This window comes from Coregonus lavaretus, assembly GCF_964263955.1.
Source record: "Coregonus lavaretus genome assembly, chromosome: 12".
Classification (NCBI taxonomy): Eukaryota; Metazoa; Chordata; class Actinopteri; order Salmoniformes; family Salmonidae; genus Coregonus; species Coregonus lavaretus.
In genome coordinates this window covers 58,786,567-58,813,892 of record NC_139999.1, presented here as the reverse complement: position 1 = coordinate 58,813,892, position 27,326 = coordinate 58,786,567, and the positions used below count along the sequence as shown (strand labels likewise).

Genomic DNA, 27,326 nt, shown 5'->3' with positions numbered 1-27,326 from the left:
GGCCTAGAACTGAGCCCTGGGGGACACCAGTGGTGAGAGCACGTGGTGCGGAGACAGCTTCTCGCCACGCCACTTGGTAGGAGCGACCGGTCAGGTAGGACGCAATCCAGGAGTGAGCCGCGCCGGAGATGCCCAGCTCGGAGAGGGTGGAGAGGAGGATCTGATGGTTCACAGTATCAAAGGCAGCAGACAGGTCTAGAAGGACAAGAGCAGAGGAGAGAGAGTTAGCTTTAGCAGTGCGGAGAGTCTCCGTGACACAGAGAAGAGCAGTCTCAGTTGAATGACCAGTCCTGAAACCTGATTGGTTTGGATCAAGAAGGTCATTCTGAGAGAGATAGCAAGAGAGTTGGCTAAAGACGGCACGCTCAATAGTTTTGGAAAGAAAAGAAAGAAGGGATACTGGTCTGTAGTTGTTGACATCAGTGGGGTCGAGTGTTGGTTTTTTGAGAAGGGGAGCAACTCTCGCTCTCTTGAAGACGGAAGGGACATGGCCAGCGGTCAAGGATGAGTTGATCAGCGAGGTGAGGTAGGGGAGAAGGTCACCGGAGATGGTCTGGAGAAGGGAGGAGGGGATGGGGTCAAGCGGGCAGGTTGTTGGGCGGCCTGCAGTCACAAGTCGCAGGATTTTATCTGGAGAGAGAGGGGAGAAAGAAGTCAAAGCATAGGGTAGGGCAGTGTGAGCAGGACCAGCAGTGTCATTAGACTTAACAAACGAGGATCGGATGTCGTCAACCTTCTTTTCAAAGTGGTTGACGAAGTCATCCACAGAGAGAGAGGAGGGGGGGGGGGGGGGGGGGGAGGATTCAGGAGGGAGGAAAATGTGGCAAAGAGCTTCCTAGGGTTAGAGGCAGATGCTTGGAATTTAGAGTGGTAGAAGGTGGCCTTAGCAGCAGAAACAGATGAAGAAAATGTAGAGAGGAGGGAGTGAAAAGATGCCAGGTCGGCAGGGAGTTTAGTTTTCTTCCATTTCCGCTCCGCTGCCCGGAGCTCTGTTCTGTGAGCTCGCAATGAGTCATCAAGCCACGGAGCTGGAGGGGAGGACCGAGCCGGCCGGGAGGATAGGGGACACAGAGAGTCAAAGGATGCAGAAAGGGAGGAGAGGAGGGTTGAGGAGGCAGAATCAGGAGATTGGAGGGAGAAGGATTGAGCAGAGGGAAGAGATGATAGGATGGAAGAGGAGAGAGTAGTGGGAGAGAGAGAGCGAAGGTTGCGGCGGCGCATTACCATCTGTGTAGGGGCAGAGTGAGTAGTGTGGGAGGAGAGCGAGAGAGAAAAGGAAACAAAGTAGTGGTCGGAGACATGGAGGGGAGTTGCAGTGAGATTAGTAGAGGAGCAGCATCTAGTGAAGATGAGGTCAAGCGTATTGCCTGCCTTGTGAGTAGGGGGGGACGGTGAGAGGGTGAGGTCAAAAGAGGAGAGGAGTGGAAAGAAGGAGGCAGAGAGAAATGAGTCAAATGTGGACATAGGGAGGTTGAAATCCCCCAAAACTGTGAGGGGTGAGCCATCCTCAGGGAAGGAACTTATCAAGGCGTCAAGCTCATTGATGAACTCTCCAAGGGAACCTGGAGGGCGATAGATGACAAGGATATTAAGCTTAAATGGGCTAGTGACTGTGACAGCATGGAATTCAAATGAGGAGATAGACAGATGGGTTAGGGGAAAAATTGAGAATGTCCACTTGGGAGAGATGAGGATTCCTGTACCACCACCCCTCTGACCAGATGCTCTCGGGGTATGCGAGAACACATGGTCAGACGAGGAGAGAGCAGTAGGAGTAGCAGTGTTTTCAGTGGTGATCCATGTTTCCGTCAGCGCCAGGAAGTCGAGGGACTGGAGGTTGGCATAGGCTGGGATGAAGTCAGCTTTGTTGGCAGCAGAACGGCAGTTCCAGAGGCTGCCTGCGACCTGGAACTCCACGTGGGTGGTGCGTGCAGGGACCACCAGGTTAGAGAGGCAGCAGCCACGCGGTGTGGTGCGTTTGTGTAGCCTGTGCAGAGAGGAGAGAACAGGGATAGGCAGAGGCATAGTTGACAGGCTGTAGCAAATGGCTACAAAAATGCAGAGGAGATCGGAATGAAATGAGCTAAGCATCTGGGAGCGGAGAGAGCAGGGCCTCCCTCACCAAAAACGTCTACCTCAGAAACTAAAATTGTTTCACTGAACCACCCGAACAAAAACTCTCCCAACTTCCGCCTTTAGAAATCAGAATTGTTGTGAACCACAGCGGTTCAATGTTTAAAGGAATAGACTCAACCCACTTTATTCAGCTAGCCAACTATGACACCATAGCTAACTAGCAAGCTAGCATCCAATAACAATAACACACCGTTTAGCACCAACACTTGGTCACAACAAACCACCAATAGTGTGATAACACACTAAACAGATCATTCGTGTCTGTGTCAAGTTCCTTTCATGACGCAGCAATGATTAGACGTTGGCTAGCTAGGACAAGTATATTGTATTTAGCTACTACCGTACAGTTAGCTGGTCGTGTTGGGTAGCTAGCAATGGCCACTGTGTTGACTTTGTTTGAAGAACGGCTAGCTAGCTAGCTTCGTGCTACACCCGGCACACAATGGCTATTGTGTTGACTCTGACTCTGTTCGAAAAAACGGCTAGGTAGCTCGCTTCGTGCTACAGCCGGCACTGCCAAGACACAGTAACTACACACAACAACCCACGATGCCTAGCTATGACGCCGTAGCTAACTTGCAAGCTAGCATCCATTAACACACAATTTAGCATCAATACTTGGTTACAACAAACTGCCAAGAGTGTGTTAGCACACTAAACAGATAATTCAAGTCCGTGTCTAGTTCCTTTCATAACGCATAACGCAGCACAAAATTAAATGTTGGCTAGCACTACATTAACATTGGAACCAGCTCTCCAGCGTTGCTAATCGTTACCAGTAGCTACCCGCTAGCTAGCTAGCCTCGTGCTTCGATACTAACCTACAATTACCTACGGAAACCTACAATAACAACAATACTAACCTATAATAAATACAATACCTAACTACGGCTAACTACCTACCTACGATCTAATACATGGTTAAGCAAAAATTAAACGTTGGCTAGCACTACATTAACATTGGAACCAGCTCTCTAGCGTTGCTAATCGTTACCAGTAGCTACCCGCTAGCTAGCTAGCCTCGTGCTTCGATACTAACCTACAATTACCTACGGAAACCTACAATAACAACAATACTAACCTATGATAAATACAATACCCATGGGCGGTGTGTTCAATAGGGCGATATGGGCGATATGTAGCCTTTCTCTTGCATTTCAAAGATGGAACAAAAAATAAATAGAAAACGCATGTTTTTTTGTTTGTATTATCTTTTACCAGATCTAATGTGTTATATTCTCCTACATTAATTTCCCATTTCCACAAACTTCAAAGTGTTACCTTTCAAATGGTATCAAGAATATGAATATCATTGCTTCAGGTCCTGAGCTACAGGCAGTTAGATTTGGGAATGTCATTTTAGGCGAAAATTGAAAAAAAGGGTCAGATCATTAAAAGGTTAATTTATTTTACCAGCAAGTTTCTTGTGGTTCCTGAATAGGGAAACATCACTGTTAATGTATTAGTTGCTAAAGGGTTTTGACTCCTCAAATGAACTGCTTCACCAAAGTTATATATCATCAGTGCTTTAGACTCTAAATAACACTGTGCAGGTCTGTTTATTAACTTAAAGGCATTTTGATACTGTAGACCATGCACTGATTTTAAAAAGGTTACAACATATTCAGCTATGTACAACTGCTATTGTTTCGTTGAAGAACTCTTTCCAGTAAATTGCTGGCATTGTTTACTGAGTGCTTAATTGCAAAATGCAAGTTAGTTTTTTTGGGGTCTCTTTTACTATTCCGTTTTAAAGAGTGGAATATTTGGTATATATTCTGTCCACTCATCTATGATTTATCACTTGATGTGATTATTAAAACATTTTATTTTTCATCCCAAATAAACCAAAACAACTAAACCGTGATGCATTTAACACCAGGTGAATATACAAGGCCACACAGACTGTTTGGTATTAAAGGTGTAGTGGGCCCCACTTCAGGACCCACAGGAGGGTCATAGGTAGGCTCATATGTGCCTGGTCTTGTGCCATCATGGCCATTGAGGCCAAAATAAATGATTTGATTGGCTGAACATTGTGCTCTTCAGCTCAATGTTCTGTAATCAAACCCAGTAAACCAACACATAAAGCATGGTATGAAGGGCAGCTGAATCAATACAGGTGTTTCAGGAAGTGGTTTTACTTTTACACAGCTATATACTGTGTGCCAACACTTCCTTGTCTGAGGTCTGCTTCTTCCGCTCACTTGGCAATGTTACACCAGACTGAAAACTTTAGAGGCTTATGTTTTTCCACAGCTCCTTGTGAGAGTCGAAGGCCAGACTACCTATTGGGACAATTAACATGTCTTTACCAAGGCTTGGGGGACCATCTGGCATTTCACATTCTCCAGTCTTAGCTGGGAGTCGGCAAACACAGTAATTGAAAGGGGAGCTCTATCCCATTAGCCTTAATTAGAAGCTACTGACAAAGGTCATCCATGGCAGGACACTTGTGAAAAGAAAACATGGCATCCCAGGGACTTATTAGAACGTCTATGGAGATAAGAACTGAAGTTGATCACCATAAAGTATGTCTCTGTTTGCAAACAATAATGAAGCAAGTTCCCATTACACATTACTTGTCAATTTAGTCCCTCAGGGGTACACACCACAATACTTCTCAGCCCAATTACGGGGTGACTGCTCTCTGGTTGCAATGATCCTACGAGTCGGTTCAGAGTTAAGGAAGAAACAACACAGCGAACAGTTCAGTCTTTATTGCCATCTGTGCCAGAATAAAGAGTCTTCAACCATTACAAAAAAGGTTATTAGAATAAATACAAAAAGTACAGGTAACCAAATACAGGGGTATAAATCTTTCCATCACATGGTCGTTTAATACAAGACTAAATAAAGAACAACAACTAACTAAAAGGCCCTATTGTTCATTTACATAGCTCAGTGACATTCTCTCGGTCTCTAGAAAATGTAGTAAAATGCTTAAAAGATAGGGCAAATCAGTTCAACTGTAAAAGCTCACTCCATTTAAAAGAAAGTAAACCACAGCAATAGTGGAGCATAAATGTCCCTTCCTTTGTGGTGGTATTTTGATTTCACATAATATATCAGTAAATCCATGACCTCATTCAATTTCATACATAGTTACAAAGTAACAATCAATGTGATCTTAATGATTAATTTAGGATGTATTTTTGGAGCTCAAATTAATACAGAACTCTGTCATCCTCTTGACAGTAATGTTTTGGTTTGATCTGGGTAATTTTGTAATGCTTGGTTTCACTTTTGTGAATCCAGGAACCCTACTTTGTACTCTTTACATCTCTCCTATCATTTATTCCTAAAAAAAATATTGGATTATATTACTTTCTATGAGAGAATGCGTCTGAATTTGAAATAACTGAATCACTGATTTGTGATTTGAAATGACTTTGGCCAAATCATATGGAGTGGTAATAATAATACTTATTAATTTCTCTTTTCCCAGATATCTACTGCTGGTATCAAACTTGCTATAAACACATTACATTAACAAACCATATAAAACAGATTAAGGATAAATGGAGCACAAAGAAACCTACTGGTGTGAGAATGGAAAAATACTGTGTATTAAAGATGCACTATGCAGACACCGCCCCAGCATTTCCTGGTTGCAAAAATTCTAATAGTTTGCCTAATTGAAGTTCATAGTGACAACATCAGCAATTATAGTGTAGAGAATCATTGTACCATTTTCCATAACCTAAAATATTGTATTTTCAGCTGTTTGAAGATGTACAAAACTGAAAGTAAAAGACGCACAAACGAAACGTAAGACCGGGAAGCATAGAAATAGCCCACAGAGAACCGATCTACCAGATTCTTAGACTTACTTTCAATGACAGATCTATAACTCATATTTCTATGTGAATTTGGTCAGGTCGCCCAAAAAGTTCGATATTGGAGTTTTAAGTTATCAACAATGGCTGTACTTTCTAGTTGCCTGTGCTTACCTCTACATTAAGTATGGATGTGCTTGACATGACTTAAGTCCAGTGCATGTAAACATTAATGCGCTGAAATAAGATATTCTACATTACATATTGTTTTGGGTCATTTACATCATGGAAATTCAATATTGACAGGACCTGTGTTTTTACTGTTACATTCTTGACAGGAAGACTCTTCTATACTCAACGCATCTCCTCATTCTTGTTGGGTTACTTGGATGACATCCCTCATTTCCGTGATAGCAGCTGGTCCTCCATATACTCCAATCGTGCAGTCATACCCACCAGTAGAAATGGGTTAAGGAAATAAACACATCATTCCATTCCATTTTATTGTCAAATGGGCTGTATGAAAAACATTGGGCTGAGTTGAATGATATTGTGGTCAGTAGTAGTAGTAGAATGGGATTGATGTTGGGCTGAATCCTAACTTGAAATGTGTGCACTAAATTTGGACTTTGGTATAAATCATGCATTGATGTCAACGGAAGATCTGTGCAACAACTTGAGTTACACACACACACACACACACCCACCTAGGCGTTAGGATTTGGGCCTACAATATATCACTTAAATGCATATTTATAAAGTATCTAAGGTAATGATAAATACAATAATAAATAGATAGATAGATAGATAGATACAGTTGAAGTCGGAAGTTTACATACACCTTAGCCAAATACATTTAAACTCAGTTTTTCACAATTCCTGACATTTAATCCTAGTAAAAATTCCCCTCAGATAGGATCACCACTTTATTTTAAGAATGTGAAATGTCATAATAATAGTAGAGAGAATGATTTATTTATTTCATCACATTCCCAGTGTTTCAGAAGTTTACATACACTCAATTAGTATTTGGTAGCATTGCCTTTAAATTGTTTAACTTGGGTCAAACGTTTCGGGTAGCCTTCCACAAGCTTCCCACAATACGTTGGGTGAATTTTGGCCCATTCCTCCTGACAGAGCTGATGTAACTGAGTCAGGTTTGTAGGCCTCCTTGCTCGCACATGTTTTTTCAGTTCTGCCCACAAATGTTCTATAGGATTGAGGTCAGGGCTTTGTGATGGCCACTCCAATACCTTGACTTTGTTGTCCTTAAGCCATTTTGTCACAACTTTGGAAGTATGCTTGGGGTCATTGTTCATTTGGAAGACCCATTTGCGACCAAGCTTTAACTTCCTCACTGATGTCTTGAGATGTATCCACCTAATCTTCCTTCCTCATGATGCCATCTATTTTGTGAAGTGCACCCGTCCCTCCTGCAGCAAAGCACCCCCACAGCATGATGCTGCCACCCCCGGGATGGTGTTCTTCGGCTTGCAAGCGACCACCTTTTTCCTCCAAACATAACAATGTTCATTATGGCCAAACAGTTCTATTTTTGTTTCATCAGACGAGAGGACATTTCTCCAAAAAGTACGATCTTTGTCCCATTGTGCAGTTGCAAACCGTAGTCTGGCTTTTTTATGGCAGTTTTGGAGCAGTGGCTTCTTCCTTGCTGAGCGGCCTTTCAGGTCATGTCGATATAGGACATGACCGTTTTACCGTGGATATAGATACTTTTGTACCTGTTTCCTCCAGCATCTTCACAAGGTCCTTTGCTGTTGTTCTGGGATTGATTTGCACTTTTCGCACCAAAGTACATTAATCTCTAGGAGACAGAACGCGTCTCCTTCCTGAGCGGTATGACGGCTGTGTGGTCCTATGGTGTTTATACTTGCGTAATATTGTTTGTACAGATGAACGTGGTACCTTCAGGCGTTTGGAAATTGCTCCCAAAGATGAACCAGACTTGTGGAGGTCTAGATAGATAGATAGATAGATAGATAGATAGATAGATAGATAGATAGATAGATAGATAGATAGATAGATAGATAGATAGATAGATAGATAGATAGATAGATAGATAGATAGATAGATAGATAGATAGATAGATAGATAGATAGATAGATAGATAGATAGATTTTCCTTCACTTTGCGTTCCAACTCATCCCAAACCATCTCAATTGGGTTAAGGTCGGGTGATTGTGGAGGTCGTCTGATACAGTACTCCATCACTCTCCTTCTTGTTCAAATAGCCCTTACACACCCTGGAGGTGGTCGGTCATTGTCCTGTTGGAAAACAAATGATAGTCCCACTAAGCGCGAATCAGATGGGCTGGCGTATTGCTGCTGAATGCTGTGGTAGCCATGCTGGTTAAGTGTGCCTTGAATAATACATAAATCACAGACAGTGTCACCAGCAAAGCACCCCCACACCATCACACCGCCTCCATGCTTCACGGTGGGAACCACACATGCAGAAATCATCCGTTCACCTACTCTGCGTCTCACAAAGACACGGCAGTTGGAACCAAAAATCTCTAATTTGGACTCATCAGACCAAAAGACAGATTTCCACCGGTCTAATGTCCGTTGCTCGTGTTTCTTTGCCCAAGCAAGTCTCTTCTTCTTATTGGTGTCCTTTAGTAGTGGTTTCTTTGCAGCAATTCGACCATGAAGGCCTGATTCACGCAATCTCGTCTGAACAGTTGATGTTGAGATGTGTCTGTTTCTTGAACTATGTGAAGCATTTATTTGGGCTAAAATTTCTGGGGCTGGTACCTCTAATTAACTTATCCTCTGAAGCAGAGGTAACTCTGGGTCTTCCTTTCCTGTGGCGGTCCTCATGAGAGCCAGTTTCATCATAGCGCTTGATGGTTTTTCCGACTGCACTTGAAGAAACTTGAAAAGTTCTTGACATTTTCCGTGTTGACTGACCTTCAAGTCTTAAAATAATGATGGACAGTAGTTTCTCTTTGCTTATTTGAGCTTTTCTTGCCATAATATGGACTTGGTCTTTTACCAAATAGGTACCCACCCCTACCCTGTCATAACACATTGATTGGCTCAACTGCATTAAGGAGGAAAGAAATTCCACAAATTCACTTTTAACAAGGCACATCAGTTCATTGAAATGCATTCCAGGTGACTACCTCATGAAGCTGGTTGAGAGAATGCCAAGAGTGTGCAAAGCTGTCAATTCGGCAAAGGGTGGCTACTTTGAAGAATATCAAATATAAAATATATTTGTTTAACACTTGTTTTGGTTACTACATGATTCCATATCTGTTATTTCATAGTTTGGATGTATTCACTATTATTCTACAATGTAGAAAATAGTAAAAATAAAGAAAAACCGTTGAATGAGTAGGTGTGTCCAAACTTTTGGCTGGTACTGTATACAGTTGAAGTCGGAAGTTTACATACACTTGAGTCATTAAAACTCGTTTTTCAACCACACATTTCTTGTTAACAGACTATAGTTTTGGCAAGTCGGTTAGGACATCTACTTTGTGCATGACACAAGTCATTTTTCCAACAATTGTTCACAGACAGATTCAAATTCACTGTATCACAATTCCAGTGGGTCAGATGTTTACATACACTAAGTTGACTCTGCCTTTAAACAGCTTGGAAAATTCCAGAAAATGATGTCATGGCTTTACAAGCTTCTGATAGGCTAATTGACATAATTTGAGTCAATTGGTGTTGTACCTGTGGATGTATTTCAAGGCCTACCTTCAAACTCAGTGCCTCTTTGCTTGACATCATGGGAAAATCAAAATAAATCAGCCAAGACCTCAGCAAAAAAAATTGTAGACCTCCACAAGTCTGGTTCATCCTTGGGAGCAATTTCCAAATGCCTGAAGGTACCACGTTCATCTGTACAAACAATAGTACGCAAGTATAAACACCATGGGACCACGCAGCTGTCATACCGCTCAGGAAGGAGACGGGTTCTGTCTCCTAGAGATGAACGTACTTTGATGCGAAAAGTGCAAAACAATCCCAGAACAACAGCAAAGGACCTTGTGAAGATGCTTGAGGAAACAACAGGTACAAAAGTATCTATATCCACAGTAAAACGAGTCCTATATCGACATAACCTGAAAGGCCGCTCAGCAAGGAAGAAGCCACTGCTCCAAAACCACAATAAAAAACCAGACTACGGTTTGCAACTGCACATGGGTACAAAGTTAGTTTTTTTTGTTGAGAAATGTCCTCTGGTCTGATGAAACAAAAATAGAACTGTTTGGCTATAATGACCATCGTTATGTTTGGAGGAAAAAAGGGGGGCTTGCAAGCCCGAAGAACACCATCCCAACCGTGAAGCACGGGAGTGGCAGCATCATGCTGTGGGGGTGCTTTGCTGCAGGAGGGACTGATGCACTTCACAAAATAGATGGCATCATGAGGAAGGAAAATTATGTGAATATATTGAAGCAACATCTCAATACATCAGTGAGGAAGTTAAAGCTTGGTCGCAAATGGGTCTTCCAAATGGACAATGACCCCAAGCATACTTCCAAAGTTGTGGCAAAATGAATTAAGGACAACAAAGTCAATGTATTGGAGTGGCCATCACAAAGCCCTGACCTTAATCCTATAGAAAATTTGTGGGCAGAACTGAAAAAGCGTATGCGGGCAAGGAGGCCTACAAACCTGACTCAGTTACACCAGCTCTGTCAGGAGGAATGGGCCAAAATTCACCAAATTTATTGTGGGAAGCTTGTGGAAGGCTACCCGTAACGTTTGACCCAAGTTTAACAATTTAAAGGCAAATACTAATTGAGCGTATGTAAACTTCTGACCCACTGGGAATGTGATGAAAGAAATAAAAGCTGAAAAACGACTATCATTCTGACATTTCACATTCTTAAAATAAAGTGGTGATCCTAACTTACCTAAGACAGGGATTGTTTTCTAGGATTAAATGTCAGGAATTGTGAAAACTGAGTTTAAATGTATTTGGCTAAGGTGTATGTAAACTTCCGACTTCAACTGTAAGTATGTAGACATTTCAGACACACCCGTTGCTGACAGGTGTATAAAATTGATCAAACAGCCATGCAATCTCCATAGTTAACAATGGCAGTAGAATGGCCTTACTGAAGAGCTCAGTGACTTTCAACGTGTCACCGACACAGAATGCCACCTTTCCAATAAGTTAGTTGTTCAAATTTATGCCCTGCTAGAGCTGCCCCGGTCAACTATAAGTGCTGTTATTGTGAAGTGGCAACGTCAAGGAGCAATAACAGCTCAGCCGCGAATTGGTAGGCCACACAAGCTCACAGAACGGGACCGCTGAATGCTGAAGCGTGTAGAGTCTAAAAATCGTCTGTTGCAACACTCACTACCGAGTTCCGAACTGCCTCTGGAAGCAACGCCAGCACAAGAACTGTTCGTCGGGAGCTTCATGAAAAAGATTTCCATGGCCGAGCAGCCGCACACAAGCCTAAGATCAACATGCGCAATGCCAAGCGTCGGCTGGAGTGGTGTAAAGCTTGCCGCAATTGGACTCTGGAGCAGTGGAAACGCGTTGTCTTGAGTGATGAATCACGCTTCACCTTCTGGCAGTCCGACGGACGAATCTGGGTTTGGCAGATGCCAGGAGAACGCTACCTGTCCCAATGCATAGTGCCAACTGTAAAGTTTGGTGGAGGATGAATAATGGTCTGGGGCTGTTTTTTTTTTTCATGATTCGGGCTAGGCCCCTTAGTTCCAGTGAAGTGACATCTTAATACTACAGCACTACGACATTCTAGACGATTCAGTGCTTCCAACTTTGTGGCAACAGTTTGGGGAAGGCTCTTTCCTGTTTCAGCATGACAATGCCCCGTGCACAAAGTGAGGTCCGTACAGAAGATGTTCGTTGAAATTGGTGTGGAAGAACTTGACTGGCCTGCACAGAGCCCTGACCTCAACCCCATCGAACACCTTTGGGATGAATTGGAATGCTGACTGCGAGCCAGGCGTAATTGCCCAACATCTGTGCCCGACCTCACTAATGCTCTTGTTGCTAAATTAAAGCAAGTCCCCGTAACAATGTTCCAACATTTAGAATATAAGTGAAGACGTCAAAACTTTGAAATAACATACATGGAATCATGTAGTAACCAAAAAAGTGTTAAGCCAATCAGTTGTGTTGTGAAAAGGTAGGATGGTATACAGAAGATAGCCCTATTTGGTAAAAGACCAAGTCCATATTATGACAAGAACAGCTCAAATAAGCAAAGAGAAACGACAGTCCATCATTACTTTAAGACATGAAGGTCAGTCAATACGGAACATTTCAAAAACTTTGAAAGTTTCTTCAAGTTGGAAGCCACATTCTATCTGCAATATTAAAGCTAATTGTCACGTATACTCCCGCTATTATTCTACAGTGTACAAAATAGTAAAAATAAAGAAAAACCTTTGAATGAGTAGGTGTGTCAACTTTGACTGGTACTGTATATACAGTGCATTCGGAAAGTATTCAGATACCTTGACTTTTTCCACATTTTGGATTAAATGGATTAAATAAAACAAATTCCTCATTAATCTACACACAATACCCCATAATGACAAAGCGAAAACCAGGTTTTTCTACCGAACTGAAGGTCCTCAAGAACACAGTAGCCTCATCATTTTTAAATGGAATAAGTCTATATCCACCATTACTCTTCCTAGAGCTGGCTGCCTGGTCAAACTGAGCAATCGGGGAAGAAGGGCCTTGGTCAGGGAGGTGAACAAAGAACCCGCTGGTCACTCTGACAGAGCTCCAGAGTTGCTCTGTGGAGGAAGGCTGTAAACGCTTCCGAAAGGTGTTTCAGCAAAGTAAAGGGTCTGAATACTCACGTAAATGTGATATTTCAGTTTTTAATTTTTTATAAATTTGCAAAAAAATCAAAACACCTATTTTTGCTTTGTCATTATGGGGTATTGTGTGTATACTTTCTGAAGGCTGTGTATGTGTGTGTATGTATATGTACAGTGGGGAGAACAAGTATTTGATACACTGCCGATTTAGCAGGTTTTCCTACTTACAAAGCATGTAGAGGTCTGTAATTTTTATCATAGGTACACTTCAACTGTGAGAGACGGAATCTAAAACAAAAATCCAGAAAATCACATTGTATGATTTTTAAGTAATACATTTTTATTTTATTGCATGACATAAGTATTTGATCACCTACCAACCAGTAAGAATTCCGGCTCTCACAGACCTGTTAGTTTTTCTTTAAGAAGCCCTCCTGTTCTCCACTCATTACCTGTATTAACTGCACCTGTTTGAACTCGTTACCTTTATAAAAGACATCTGTCCACACACTCAATCAAACAGACTCCTACAGGGATAAAATTGTAGACCTGCACAAGGCTGGGATGGGCTACAGGACAATAGGCAAGCAGCTTGGTGAGAAGGCAACAACTGTTGGCGCAATTATTAGAAATTGGAAGAAATTCAAGATGATGGTCAATCACCATCGGTCTGGGGCTCCATGCAAGATCTCACCTCATGGGGCATCAATGATCATGAGGAAGGTGAGGGATCAGCCCAGAACTACACGGCAGGACCTGGTCAATGACCTGAAGAGAGCTGGGACCACAGTCTCAAAGAAAACCATTAGTAACACACTATGCCGTCATGGATTACAATTCTGCAGCGCACGCAAGGTCCCCCTGCTCAAGCCAGCGCATGTCCAGGCCCATCTGAAGTTTGCCAATGAACATCTGGATGATCCAGAGGAGGAATGGGAGAAGGTCATGTGGTCTGATGAGACAAAAATAGAGCTTTTCGGTCTAAACTCCACTCGCCGTGTTTGGAGGAAGAAGAAGGATGAGTACAACCCCAAGAACACCATCCCAACCGTGAAGCATGGAGGTGGAAACATCATTCTTTGGGGATGCTTTTCTGCAAAGGGGACAGGACGACTGCACCGTATTGAGGGGAGGATGGATGGGGCCATGTATCGCGAGATCTTGGCCAACAACCTCCTTCCCTCAGTAAGAGCATTGAAGATGGGTCGTGGCTTGGTCTTCCAGCATGACAACGACCCGAAACACACAGCCAGGGCAACTAAGGAGTGGCTCTGTAAGAAGCATCTCAAGGTCCTGGAGTGGCCTAGCCAGTCTCCAGACCTGAACCCAATAGAACATCTTTGGAGGGAGCTGAAACTCCGTATTGCCCAGCGACAGCCCCGAAACCTGAAGGATCTGGAGAAGGTCTGTATGGAGGAGTGGGCCAAAATCCCTGCTGCAGTGTGTGCAAACCTGGTCAAGACCTACAGGAAACGTATGATCTCTGTAATTGCAATCAAAGGTTTCTGTACCAAATATTAAGTTCTGCTTTTCTGATGTATCAAATACTTATGTCATGCAATAAAATGCAAATTAATTACTTAAAAATCATACAATGTGGTTTTCTGGATTTTTGTTTTAGATTCCGTCTCTCACAGTTGAAGTGTACCTATGATAAAAATTACAGACCTCTACATGCTTTGTAAGTAGGAAAACCTGCAAAATCGGCAGTGTATCAAATACTTGTTCTTCCCACTGTATGTGTATATGTATGTGTGTATATGTATGTGTGTGTGTGTGTGTGTGTGTGTGTGTGTATGTACATGTGAATGTGTATATGTATGTATATATGTACATACGTGTGTGTATGTGTATATGTATGTGTATGTGTATGTGTATGTGTATATGTATATACGTATATACGTATATACATACGTGTGTGTGTGTGTGTGTGTATATATATGCTTGTTCAATGAACCATAAACAATTGATGAACATGCACCTGTGGAACGGTCGTTAAGACACTAACAGCTTACAGACGATAGGCAATTAAGGTCACAGTTATGAAAACATAGGACACTAAAGAGGCCTTTCTACTCACAATGAAAAACACCAAAAGAAAGATGCCCAGGGTCCCTGCTCATCTGCGTGAACTTGCCTTAGGCATGCTGCAAGGAGGCATGAGGACTGCAGATGTGGCCAGGGCAATACATTGCAATGACCGTACTGTGAGATGCCTAAGACAGCGCTACAGGGAGACAGGACGGACAGCTGATTGTCCTCGCAGTGGCAGACCACGTGTAACTTAAGTAAATCAGGGATTTTCTCATGGTCTGATTCATTTTTAGAGTCAGCATGGCACGATAGTCCTCCAGAAAGTGGAGGGCATTAGCAACACTTTTGCAGTTCTTCATGATATTTTCACAAAAAGCCACAGTAGAAAGGATTACCTACACATACTGAACAGCGCATGCTACATGGAAGACCAATCCGAACTCATCTCTCGGCATGTCCAGCCCATCCATTATCTCAGCCAATTATGGCTAGCGGGAAGGTTCCTCTTTTTCCGTGGCTAAACCAACTAGGCTAGTAATTTAACAATTGTATTCGTATTTACAGATGGCATACAAGTATGTTATTAAGGCACATGAAAGTTCACATGTTCCGGAAGGCATTTGTAAATACGATGTTTAGGTTCAAATACCGCTTCTGTGAAGTAGTGACGTGAAACATACGCCTAGTTTCCTGAAATGAGTCGCATATACAGTAATTGGTCATGCTACAACAGGGAAAAGACAAGCTACAAAGTGCACCTTTAATGAACAGGTGCAATATATAGAAGGATATGTTTTGTTTTCAGCTGCTCCAGAGTGGACATTGTTGCTTGCTGGAACTCAACCAGACTCTCACAGGCACATGGGTCTTTCACCTCAATCTCTCCCTGGCTCTCCTCTGAAACACACACACACACAAACACACGTTTGTTTTACTATCTTTGTGGGGAACACAACACACACACAAACACTAACACCAACACACACACACACACACACACACACACACACACACACACACACACACACACACACACATTGCCTGACTGTAGATAGTGTTCTAAAATAACATGTTCTGATGTGTTGTGATTTGCTTTGATCATAGAAATAAGTACCTGCACAGACATTGAGCTTGAGGTTCTCTGCTATCTGGTTGATGAAAGTGAAGTCAGTGGTATAGAAGAAGTGCTTGTCTAGTGGCTCTGAGGCAATCTCATGTAGCTCATCCTCCACGGCCTTCCCAACGCCAACAGCATACATGGTGATTCCTGGCACAGAGGACAATACAATATATCACTAGAATGTTGGAGGAAGTCCTAAATTGTATTTGATTGCAAGAACTGTTTTGTTGAAACAGGCAGTCACACACCAAAGTAGCAAATGGCAGCCCATTTGTCTGTAAGTACAGTGGGGAGAACAAGTATTTGATACACTGCCGATTTTGCAGGTTTTCTTACTTACAAAGCACGTAGTGGTGTGTAATTTTTATCATAGGTACACTTCAACTGTGAGAGACAGAATCTAAAACTAAAATCCAGAAAATCACATTGTATCATTTTTAAGTAATTAATTTGCATTTTATTGCATGACATAAGTATTTGATCATCTATCATCCAGTAAGAATTCCGGCTCTCACAGACCTGTTAGTTTTTCTTTAAGAAGCCCTCCTGTTCTCCACTCATTACCTGTATTAACTGCACCTGTTTGAACTCGTTACCTGTATAAAAGACACCTGTCCACACACTCTATCAAACAGACTCCAACCTCTCCACAATGGCCAAGACCAGAGAGCTGTGTAAGGACATCAATAATAAAATTGTAGACCTGCACAAGGCTGGGATGGGCTACAGGACAATAGGCAAGCAGCTTGGTGAGAAGGCAACAACTGTTGGCGCAATTATTAGAAAATGGAAGAAGTTCAAGATGACGGTCAATCACCCTCGGTCTAGGGCTCCATGCAAGATCTCACCTCGAGGGGCATCAATGATCATGAGGAAGGTGAGGGATCAGCCCAGAACTACACGGCAGGACCTGGTCAATGACCTGAAGAGAGCTGGGACCACAGTCTCAAAGAAAATCCTGCAGCGCACGCAATGTCCCCCTGCTCAAGCCAGCGCATGTCCAGGCCCGTCTGAAGTTTGCTAATTACCATCTGGATGATCCAGAGGAGGAATGGGAGAAGGTAATGTGGTCTGATGAGACAAAAATATAGCTTTTTGGTCTAAACTCTACTCACCGTGTTTGGAGGAAGAAGAAGAATGAGTACAACCCCAAGAACACCATCCCAACCGTGAAGCATGGAGGTGGAAACATCATTCTTTGGGGATGCTTTTCTGCAAAGGGGACAGGATGACTGCACCGTATTGAGGGGAGGATGGATGGGGCCATGTATCGTGAGATCTTGGCCAACAACCTCCTTCCCTCAGTAAGAGCATTGAAGATGGGTCGTGGCTTGGTCTTCCAGCATGACAACGACCCGAAACACACAGCCAGGGCAACTAAGGAGTGGCTCCATAAGAAGCATCTCAAGGTCCTGGAGTGGCCTAGCCAGTCTCCAGACCTGAACCCAATAGCTGAAAGTCTGTATTGCCCAGCGACAGCCCCGAAACCTGAAGGACCTGGAGAAGGTATGGAGGAGTGGGCCAAAATCCCTGCTGCAGTGTGTGCAAACCTGGTCAAGACCTACAGGAAACGTATGATCTCTGTAATTGCAAACAAAGGTTTCTGTACCAAATATTAAGTTCTGCTTTTCTGATGTATCAAATACTTATGTCATGCAATAAAATGCAAATTAATTACTTAAAAAACATACAATGTGATTTTCTGGATTTTTGTTTTAGATTCCGTCTCTCACAGTTGAAGTGTTCCTATGATAAAAATTACAGACCTCTACATGCTTTGTAAGTAGGAAAACCTGCAAAATCGGCAGTGTATCAAATACTTGTTCTCCCCACTGTAGTAAGTAGTATGCTTTAAAGAAAAAGTTATTAAACTGTTTTCATGTATGAACCAATTGATTCCATATTTCCTAATCATGTTATATGCAATCTTTGTCATTCTCTTGGCCTTATGTAAACATTACTGCAGGCGCTTTATAATACACCAGGCAATTAAATATCTCAGCCCCCTTGTCACCTACCTGCTTCTTTGGCCTTCTTGGCCCACTCGGTGATGTCGTCCTGAGAGCGGCCGTCGGTGAAGACCAGGCCCACACGAGGGATGTTCTTGCGGGCACCCTCTGCCTCCGAGAAGCTGTTCTCCACCATGTGCTTGAGGGCCAGGCCCGTCATGGTGCCCTTCTCCATGTACTCCACGTTCATCACCGCCTTCTTGATGTCATCCGCCTTCTGGTACATTTTGAGGGCGAACTCGGTTCGCACGCGGCTGGAGTACTGCACTAGGCCCACTCGTGTCCCATGGGCCGACACATCCAGGGAGTCCACCACCTGGTTGACAAACTGCTTGACCAGCTCAAAGTTCTGAGGACGCACACTTTTTGAGCCATCGATGAGGAGGACCAGGTCGATGTTGGCCGATCTGCAGGCTGGGTGGGACATTGGGGGTAATTAGGGCCCTTTTCATACAGTAACATGCCCCTTTCATTTACCATGCATGGATTGTAGGTCTTTCATAAAACACTGTGGGATGTGCAGTTATTATGCATTTTACCAGATCGGCATTGAAAAAGAGAATTTGTTCTCAAAGACTTACCTGGCTAAATATTTTTATTTTGGAAGAGCTGGTTTTATTTGTAGGTTATGTCATTTCAGTAGCAAGGCTCAAGCCACGCCCACCTGAGAATACAGCTCAGTTCAGCTTTCATTTGGTTTTGTTTGAGATGTGTATAATCCATTTGTCAACTAATTGTCACGTCACCGATAGATTTCAAAATAGAAACTGACAATATTCATACGATTACCTGTGCAAACCACCTTTTCTCTTGAGCTTTACTATCGTGGAGAAGTGTGAAACTATGCCTCAAAAGGATGGGGGTATTTTTGGAAATCGTAGACATGGGCTATAGGGGTTCTATTTTTACAAACCTAGCGCAATGATAAATCTTAGCGCTGGCAGTAGGGCTATAGGTCCGGAGGTGTATCAAAAATATTTTAGCTATTTTCACATGCGGGAATTGAGTGCAATAGCTGGCGGTGGTGCGAAAGGGTTGGGTTTTGATTAAACAATTAATTATAGGTGTGAAGAGGGCTTAGAAACTCACTGGCCAATCAATGTGTTTCACGGCTTAATACTGCATGCCGTTGTCTCAAGTTCTGTAGGTTATTGACGGTCTTTGCGTTGTCTTAATTCGGCTGAGGGCACGGAATAGTCTCTTCCTAGTCCATTGTGGATTGATACAGTTTATTAAATAGCAGCATACCACCCTGCATCCCACTGCTGGCTTGCCTCTGAAGCTAAGCAGGGTTGATCTGGGTCAGTCCCTGGATGGGAGACCAGATGCTGCTGGATCTGGTGTTGGAGGGCCAGTATGGGGCATTCTTCCCTCTGGTCTAAGGAAATCTCAATGCCCAGGGTAGTGAAGTGGACATTGCCCTGCGTAGGGAGCTGTCTTTCAGATGTTACATTAAACGGATGTCCTGACTCTTTGTGGTCATTTAAAAATCCCATGGCACTTATTGTAAGAGTAGAGATGGTGTCATGGCTGAATTCCCAACCTGGCCCTATTCCATCATGGCCACCTAATCATCCCCCTCATTCCTAATTGGCATATATAACTTCTAAACTGATGTGTGGTGAGTGTTCTGGCACAAAAATGGTTGCTGTGCATCATCTAGGTGGGTGCTACACATTGGTGGTGGATGAGGTGAGTTTCCCTCTACTATGTAAAGTGCTTTGAGTACCTCAATTGGTAGAAAATAGCTATGTTAATTATTGCAGTAACCAGTAATAGCAACAGTGAAAAACAACATTAGTGTTTGCTCAATAAGTTTGGAGTGTTGACAGTCAACATTGTTGTCATTGGCTTCAATGATTATATACACCGCACTTCTCCTCAAATAAAAAATGCTACGCTCCTGTAAATTGTTTTGTATGTGTGAGGCACGTTCTCAATAAGCAAGATATAGCCTAGGCCCTACCGTTGATATGGTGTTATATGAGTGAATAACTTGAATATGTTTGGCGTGTATTTGTTAACCGGACAAGAGGCGCTCTTTGGAAATGGGGAAGGATACAAGTTGAATGGAGTAGCCTATGCACTGCAAGTACAGTGGGGAAAAAAAGTATTTAGTCAACCACCAATTGTGCAAGTTCTCCCACTTAAAAATATGAGAGAGGCCTGTAATTTTCATCATAGGTACACGTCAACTATGACAGACAAAATGAGGAAAAAAAATCCAGAAAATCACATTGTAGGATTTTTTATGAATTTATTTGCAAATTATGGTGGAAAATAAGTATTTGGTCAATAACCAAAGTTTCTCAATACTTTGTTATATACCCTTTGTTGGCAATGACACAGGTCAAACGTTTTCTGTAAGTCTTCACAAGGTTTTCACACACTGTTGCTGGTATTTTGGCCCATTCCTCCATGCAGATCTCCTCTAGAGCAGTGATGTTTTGGGGCTGTCGTTGGGCAACAAGGACTTTCAACTCCCTCCAAAGATTTTCTATGGGGTTGAGATCTGGAGACTGGCTAGGCCACTCCAGGACCTTGAAATGCTTCTTACGAAGCCACTCCTTCGTTGCCCGGGCGGTGTGTTTGGGATCATTGTCATGCTGAAAGACCCAGCCACGTTTCATCTTCAATGCCCTTGCTGATGGAAGGAGGTTTTCACTCAAAATCTCACGATACATGGCCCCATTCATTATTTCCTTTACACGGATCAGTCGTCCTGGTCCCTTTGCAGAAAAACAGCCCCAAAGCATGATGTTTCCACCCCCATGCTTCACAGTAGGTATGGTGTTCTTTGGATGCAACTCAGCATTCTTTGTCCTCCAAACACGACGAGTTGAGTTTTTACCAAAAAGTAATATTTTGGTTTCATCTGACCATATGACATTCTCCCAATCCTCTTCTGGATCATCAAAATGCACTCTAGCAAACTTCAGACGGGCCTGGACATGTACTGGCTTAAGCAGGGGGACACGTCTGGCACTGCAGGATTTGAGTCCCTGGCGGCGTAGAGTGTTACTGATGGTAGGCTTTGTTACTTTGGTCCCAGCTCTCTGCAGGTCATTCACTAGGTCCCCCCGTGTGGTTCTGGGATTTTTGCTTGTGATCATTTTGACCCCACGGGGTGAGATCTTGCGTGGAGCCCCAGATCGAGGGAGATTATCAGTGGTCTTATATGTCTTCCATTTCCTAATAATTGCTCCCACAGTTGATTTCTTCAAATCAAGCTGCTTACCTTTTGCAGATTCAGTCTTCCCAGCCTGGTGCAGGTCTACAATTTTGTTTCTGGTGTCCTTTGACAGCTCTTTGGTCTTGGCCATAGTGGAGTTTGGAGTGTGACTGTTTGAGGTTGTGGACAGGTGTCTTTTATACTGATAGCAAGTTCAAACAGGTGCCATTAATACAGGTAACGAGTGGAGGACAGAGGAGCCTCTTAAAGAAGAAGTTACAGGTCTGTGAGAGCCAGAAATCTTGCTTGTTTGTAGGTGACCAAATACTTATTTTCCACCATAATTTGCAAATAAATTCATAAAAAATCCTACAATGTGATTTTCTGGATTTTTTTTTCTCAATTTGTCTGTTGACGTGTACCTATGATGAAATTTACAGGCCTCTCTCATCTTTTTAAGTGGGAGAACTTGCACAATTGGTGGCTGACTAAATACTTTTTTTCCCCACTGTACTCTATTCCACATCAGGTAACTGATGCAAGCAATAGAATCAGATTTAAAAAACAGTTCAAAATACACCTTATGGAACAGCGGGGACTGTGAAGAGAGAGACACACACAGGAACAGACACACACATACACACACACACGCTAGCACACGCACTCTACACACATGTACATTGTAATGTTGTTGTATGGTGGTATTATACATTTTGTATTGTAGATATGTAGTGGTGTAATAATGTTAAATGATGTGCTGTTTTATCTTTTGTTTTATGTGTGATGTAAGTGCCTTAATGTGTTTGGACCCCAGGAAGAGTAGCTGCTGTCTTGGCAGCAGCTAATGGGGATCCCTAATAAATACAAATACAAATACTTTATGAAGGCACTGTATGTACAGTATATTGAAATTAGTTATTTTCAAACTTCATTATTCTATCAATATAATAGCAAAACATATAAAAGGGCCATATGTGGTTTAAAAACATTTGTATCATTTCAAAGAAGAAACAATTACATTTGACATTCAATTGAATCATTGAAATCCCACAAATGTCTCGATTCCATAGATTTGCTCTCATTATACAATTGTTTATGTGCTATAATACAGTCGATATTTGAAGGATTTGTTTTATTCAAAATGAGTTGAGTGTCTTACTCCATTATGCATCTGTTACATTTATCAGAACTTATTTTTGACCTTTTATCCATTTTGACGACTGTTGCTCATTTTAGTTTTAGAGCACGTTAGATACTGTATTCTAGATACTACAGAGAGACAACTGAATAGAAGTAGTTGTATAGTGCCATTGCATCTAGGGGTGTATTTATTACGCCGATTCGGTTGCAAAACATATCTTAAACGGAAGCAAACGGAACGAAACGGGGAGGGACCTACCTGAATTTGTCCAATAGAAACTCTTGTTTTAGTTGCAAAACATAACAAAGCAAACACAACTGTTTGGACTAATGATTAAACCCCTGGTGAATCACAGGAGATGTACACTGAGAAAAAAAGGTGCTTATTAGAACAATATAGGGTTCTTCGGCTTGTCTCCATAAGGGAACCCTTTTTGGTGCTAGGTAGAAGCCTCTATAAATGGTTCTACCAAGAACCCTTTTATCTTTGAAGGGTTCTTCCTAGAACCCTATATGAACGGTTCCACCAGTCTTATTAGCCTTGAAAATTCAACTCTCTATTAGTGATGAGTCGTTCGCGATTGAACTGCTATTTTTGAACAGATCTTTTTGGTGAACGTCGGGAACCGAATCATATTTGTGAAGAGCTGTTCATTTGGTTCCCTGATTTGAATACTGTTACTACTGCTTTTTGAGCTCCACACAACGATTATCTATAAGTTATAAAAACATTCTCTGAAGATGGTAATTCCTCACTGCAGGAATAATAAGTAGTGAGGAGAGAGCCTCAATCTTGTCCACACTCAATTTTTGCAGTGCGTTAAAATTATAGTACTTTTTTTTGCAAGCGATCTAATTTCGTTAGGTAAAATGTATTTGAACACACATTTCACGATCTGACATAATGATGGGCAACCTTTTAGGCTTTACATTACAAATTTGCTATACATTTTCATACATTTTTTAAGCACTACTGAATGAAGAGCCGTTTGGGAGCCAAATGAAGTGCTCATTTAGGTGAAAAGAGCCAAAAGATCCGGCTTACGGAAAAGACATGGAACGTCCATCACTACACTTTATGACAATACATTACATACACTACCAGTCAAGAGTTTGGACACACCTACTCATTCAAGGGTTTTTCTTTCTTTTTCTTATTTTTCACATTGTAAAATAATAGTGAAGATATCAAAACTATGAAATAACACGTGGAATCATGTAGTAACCAAAAAAGTGTTAAACAAATCAAAATATATGTTATATTTGAGATTCTTCAAATAGCCACCCTTTGCCTGGATGACAGCTTTGCACACACTTGGCATTCTCTCAACCAGCTTCACCTGGAATGATTTTTCAAAAGTTCCCACATATGCTGAGCACTTGTTGGCTGCTTTTCCTTCACTCTGCGGTCCAACTCATCCCAAACCATCTCAATTGGGTTGAGGTCGGGGGATTGTGGAGGCCATGTCATCTGATGCAGCACTCCATCACTCTCCTTCTTGGTAAAATAGCCCTTACACAGCCTGGAGGTGTGTTGGGTCATTGTCCTGTTGATAAACAAATGATAGTCCCACTAAGCCCAAACTAGATGGGATGGCGTATCACTGGTTAAATGTGCCTTGAATTCTAAGTAAATCACAGACAGTGTCACCAGCAAAGCTCCCCCACACCATAACACTTCCTCCTCCATGCTTTACGGTGGGAAATAAACATGCAGAGATAATCCGTCCCCCAACACCGCGTCTCACAAAGACACGGCGGTTGGAACCCAAAATCTCAAATTTGGACTCCAGACCAAAGGACACATTCCCACCGGTCTAATGTCCATTGCTCATGTTTCTTGGCCCAAGCAAGTCTCTTCTTATTGGTGTCCTTTAGTAGTGGTTTCTTTGCAGCAATTCAACCATGAAGGCCTGATTCACACAGTCTCCCTTGAACAGTTGATGTTGATGTGTCTGTGAAGCATTTATTTGGGCTGCAATCTGAGGTGCAGTTAACTCTAATGAACTTATCCTCTGCAGCAGAGGTAACTTTGGGTCTTCCTTTCCTTTGGCGGTCCTCATGAGAGCCAGTTTCATCAAAGCACTTGATGGTTTTTGCGACTGCACTTGAAGAAACGTTCAAAGTTCTTGAAATGTTCCGTATTGACTGACCTTCATGTCTTAAAGTAATGATGGACTGTCGTTTCTCTCTACATATTTGAGCTGTTCTTACCATAATATGAACTTGGTCTTTTACCAAATAGGGCTATCTTCTGTATACTCCCCCTACCTTGTCACAACACAACTGATAGGCTCAAACGCATTATGAAGGAAATAAATTCCACAAATCAACTTTTAAGAAGGCACACCTGTTAATTGAAATGCATTCCAGGTGACAACCTCATGCAGCTGGTTGAGAGAACGCCAAGAGTGTGCAAAGCTGTCATAAAGGCAAAGGATGGCTATTTGAAGAATCTCAAATATAAAATATATTTTGATTTGTTCAACACTTTTTTGGTTACTACATGATTCCATATGTGTTATTTCATAATTGTGATGTCTTCACTATTCTACAATGTAGAAAATAGTAAAAATAAAGAAAAACCCTTGAATGAGTAGGGGTTGTAAAACTTTTGCCTGGTAGTGTATGTTACTTATGTTGTGTAGCATTTGATTAATCAACCAATCAACGTACATGAAAAACACAGACATTGAAAGAAACAATTCTGAAAATCAACCTACACTAGAACATGATGGGAAATACAGTATGATAAGATGGGTGTGGTTTTGCGTGTTTTACTCTACACAGAGTTGAATGACACAATCACACTCAAATTATTATTTAACTCCTGAATCAACACTAAAAATGTTACACTGAATAATCAACTCTAGGTTACACTGACCAATTTTCTGTGAACCATACACTACACTGCTGGTTCACTTATACTTCTATTCTCCTACTCACTGCTCAATTAAATCACAGAAAATACTAATTTGAAAGACAGAAATCATGGCAAAGATATCAACTATGTCAGTACTGTCTATGTAAAATTATTAAGGGAATACCAGGTACATGCACAAATATTCCCATATAGGTACAATTCCTCATACCTATCTTTTTAAACTCTGATTACTCAAACTGATGTTAACATTTTAACTGATATAAACATTAATGATTAGGCACTATTCAAAATAAAGAAAAAAAATCTATGAAAATGCTTATTCAGATTCAGAAGGGTTCTATGTAGAACCCTTCTTGCCTACCAATGAATCATCAAATAACAATTTCTTCCAAAAACAGCTTTTTAGGAAGAAAAGGGTTCTAGGAAGAACCGTTTGCCTTATGAAGAACCCTCATCTTCCAAAAAGGGTTCTTCAGATGAGAAGAAAGAACCATTTTGGAAGTGAGTGTAGTGAGGGTGTTCACGTTATTGTATTCAGTGGGTGTGTGAAGTATACTTACTTCCGCAGCCCTTGCCATCCTCTGCCAGTAGCTGTCCCTCAGGGCAGATGCAGTAGTAGGATCCTGGTGTACTGATACACTGGTGCTCACAGCCATGCTCCACTGTGTTACACAGGTCAAGGTCTGTGGAGGGACAAACACACACATGGACACACTGAAAAACTGAGGTGCAGTGGATGAGAAGTGTGTGGTGTCATAGCTTTGGTCCAGGATCAATGGGACGCCATGAGGGACAGCACAAGGATGCCGTTATTGGCACCATTCAAAAAAGCTGATACTAACAACGTGCACATTTTATAACATTTCTAATGTGGTTACTAAAATCCAATTTGGATATATTTGGCTGTTTTTGCAGCATAATATTTAGATGTTGTCCTTTTCGGGTGTAGATTTTTTTTGCTAAATGCTAAATGCTAACCATTTGTATCTGATAGCATAGATAGCCAGTAATTGTGTTCTTGTTACTAATGTAGTTAAAAAGTAACTACATGGCATAAAAGCAAGTTAATGTTATTTGATTGTGACTAACAGCACAGATGTTTCTATTAAGAAACAGACCTGGGTTCAAATAGTATTTGTATTGTTTTGAATACTTTAGCCGCTTTTGATTGAGCTGACTTGGACTGACATAGTCCCAAAAGTGCAAACGCCGCCCATCTAGCATTCCAGTCAGGCTCAATCAAGTGCTGAAAATATTAGAAAGAAAACACATGCAATTTGAACGCAGATCAAGTCCTGTTGTGTGCAAGTAATATGGACCAAAAATATGAATATTCCTTTAATTTTCAAAACCTATTTTCAAATGTGGATTTCCAATATCTGTATTTTAATGCTGGGTCTCAAGCTTGATAAACACGGATGAGTACATACTTTAGGTTTATTGCGCTCACAATGTTCACCGCAAATCTCACCCAGCAGCCGCCTCAAATATGCTGCTGCTAGCTACAGTAAATGATGGCCTCACTAATGATGGCCTCACTAACTTGTGCAGGTATTCCTATCATTGTTGAGTTTGAAGCCAGTGTTGCAGTCACAGGTGAAGGCGCCTGGGGAGGCGATACAGATCTGCTCACAGTCATGCTTCCCCTCAGCACACAGGTCTATCACTGTATCATAAAAACAGAGACACTGATTATTGCTTGAAGGGAAGGTTGTTGTTTCATATCTGGGCTTCCTCTATTATTTGGCCTGATGATGGCCTCACTAACTTGTGCAGGTCATCTTGTCGTCATTGAGGGTGTAGCCAGTGTTGCAGTCACAGGTGAAGGTGCCCGGGGAGGTGATACAGATCTGCTCACAGTCATGCTTCTCCTCAGCACACAGGTCTATCACTGTATCATAAAAAACAGAAACACATTACAGCTTGAAGGGAAGGTTGTGGTTAATGCCCAAAGTTCTTCCATTGTTTGAGACCTTCTATACCAACTTGGACTCTCAAGTATTCCTAAGGAAGACACAATCATTCTTCTTGGGGATTTTACTGCCAGGGTCGGCCAGGACCACAACATTTGGAGAGGCATGATTGGGAAGGAAGGTGTCAGCAAACCAACTCAAATGGAGTTATTCTCCTAACCAAATTTGTAGAACATGACCTTATCATCACCAACACACTCTTCCATCAGAAAAACAAAATATCCTGGATTTATCCCCTGTCAAGATCGTCTAACAGAGTGGACCAATGCGGAGCGTTGAAT

General features: G+C 42.0%; 1 protein-coding gene across 1 annotated transcript in view; it reads right to left on the bottom strand.

The window, feature by feature from the left end:
* Positions 1 to 6,314: 6,314 nt before the first annotated feature.
* The window catches only part of matn4 (matrilin 4), a gene marked incomplete at both ends in the record, with an annotated part of 46,360 nt that continues 25,348 nt past the window's right edge, over positions 6,315 to 27,326 (bottom strand). The window contains 5 exons of the mRNA XM_084172431.1: positions 6,315 to 6,373; positions 15,540 to 15,644; positions 15,862 to 16,014; positions 17,886 to 18,290; positions 25,633 to 25,755. Of these exons, the coding sequence (XP_084028557.1) occupies positions 6,315 to 6,373; positions 15,540 to 15,644; positions 15,862 to 16,014; positions 17,886 to 18,290; positions 25,633 to 25,755 (845 nt within the window). The remainder of the gene's footprint in view (positions 6,374 to 15,539; positions 15,645 to 15,861; positions 16,015 to 17,885; positions 18,291 to 25,632; positions 25,756 to 27,326) is intronic.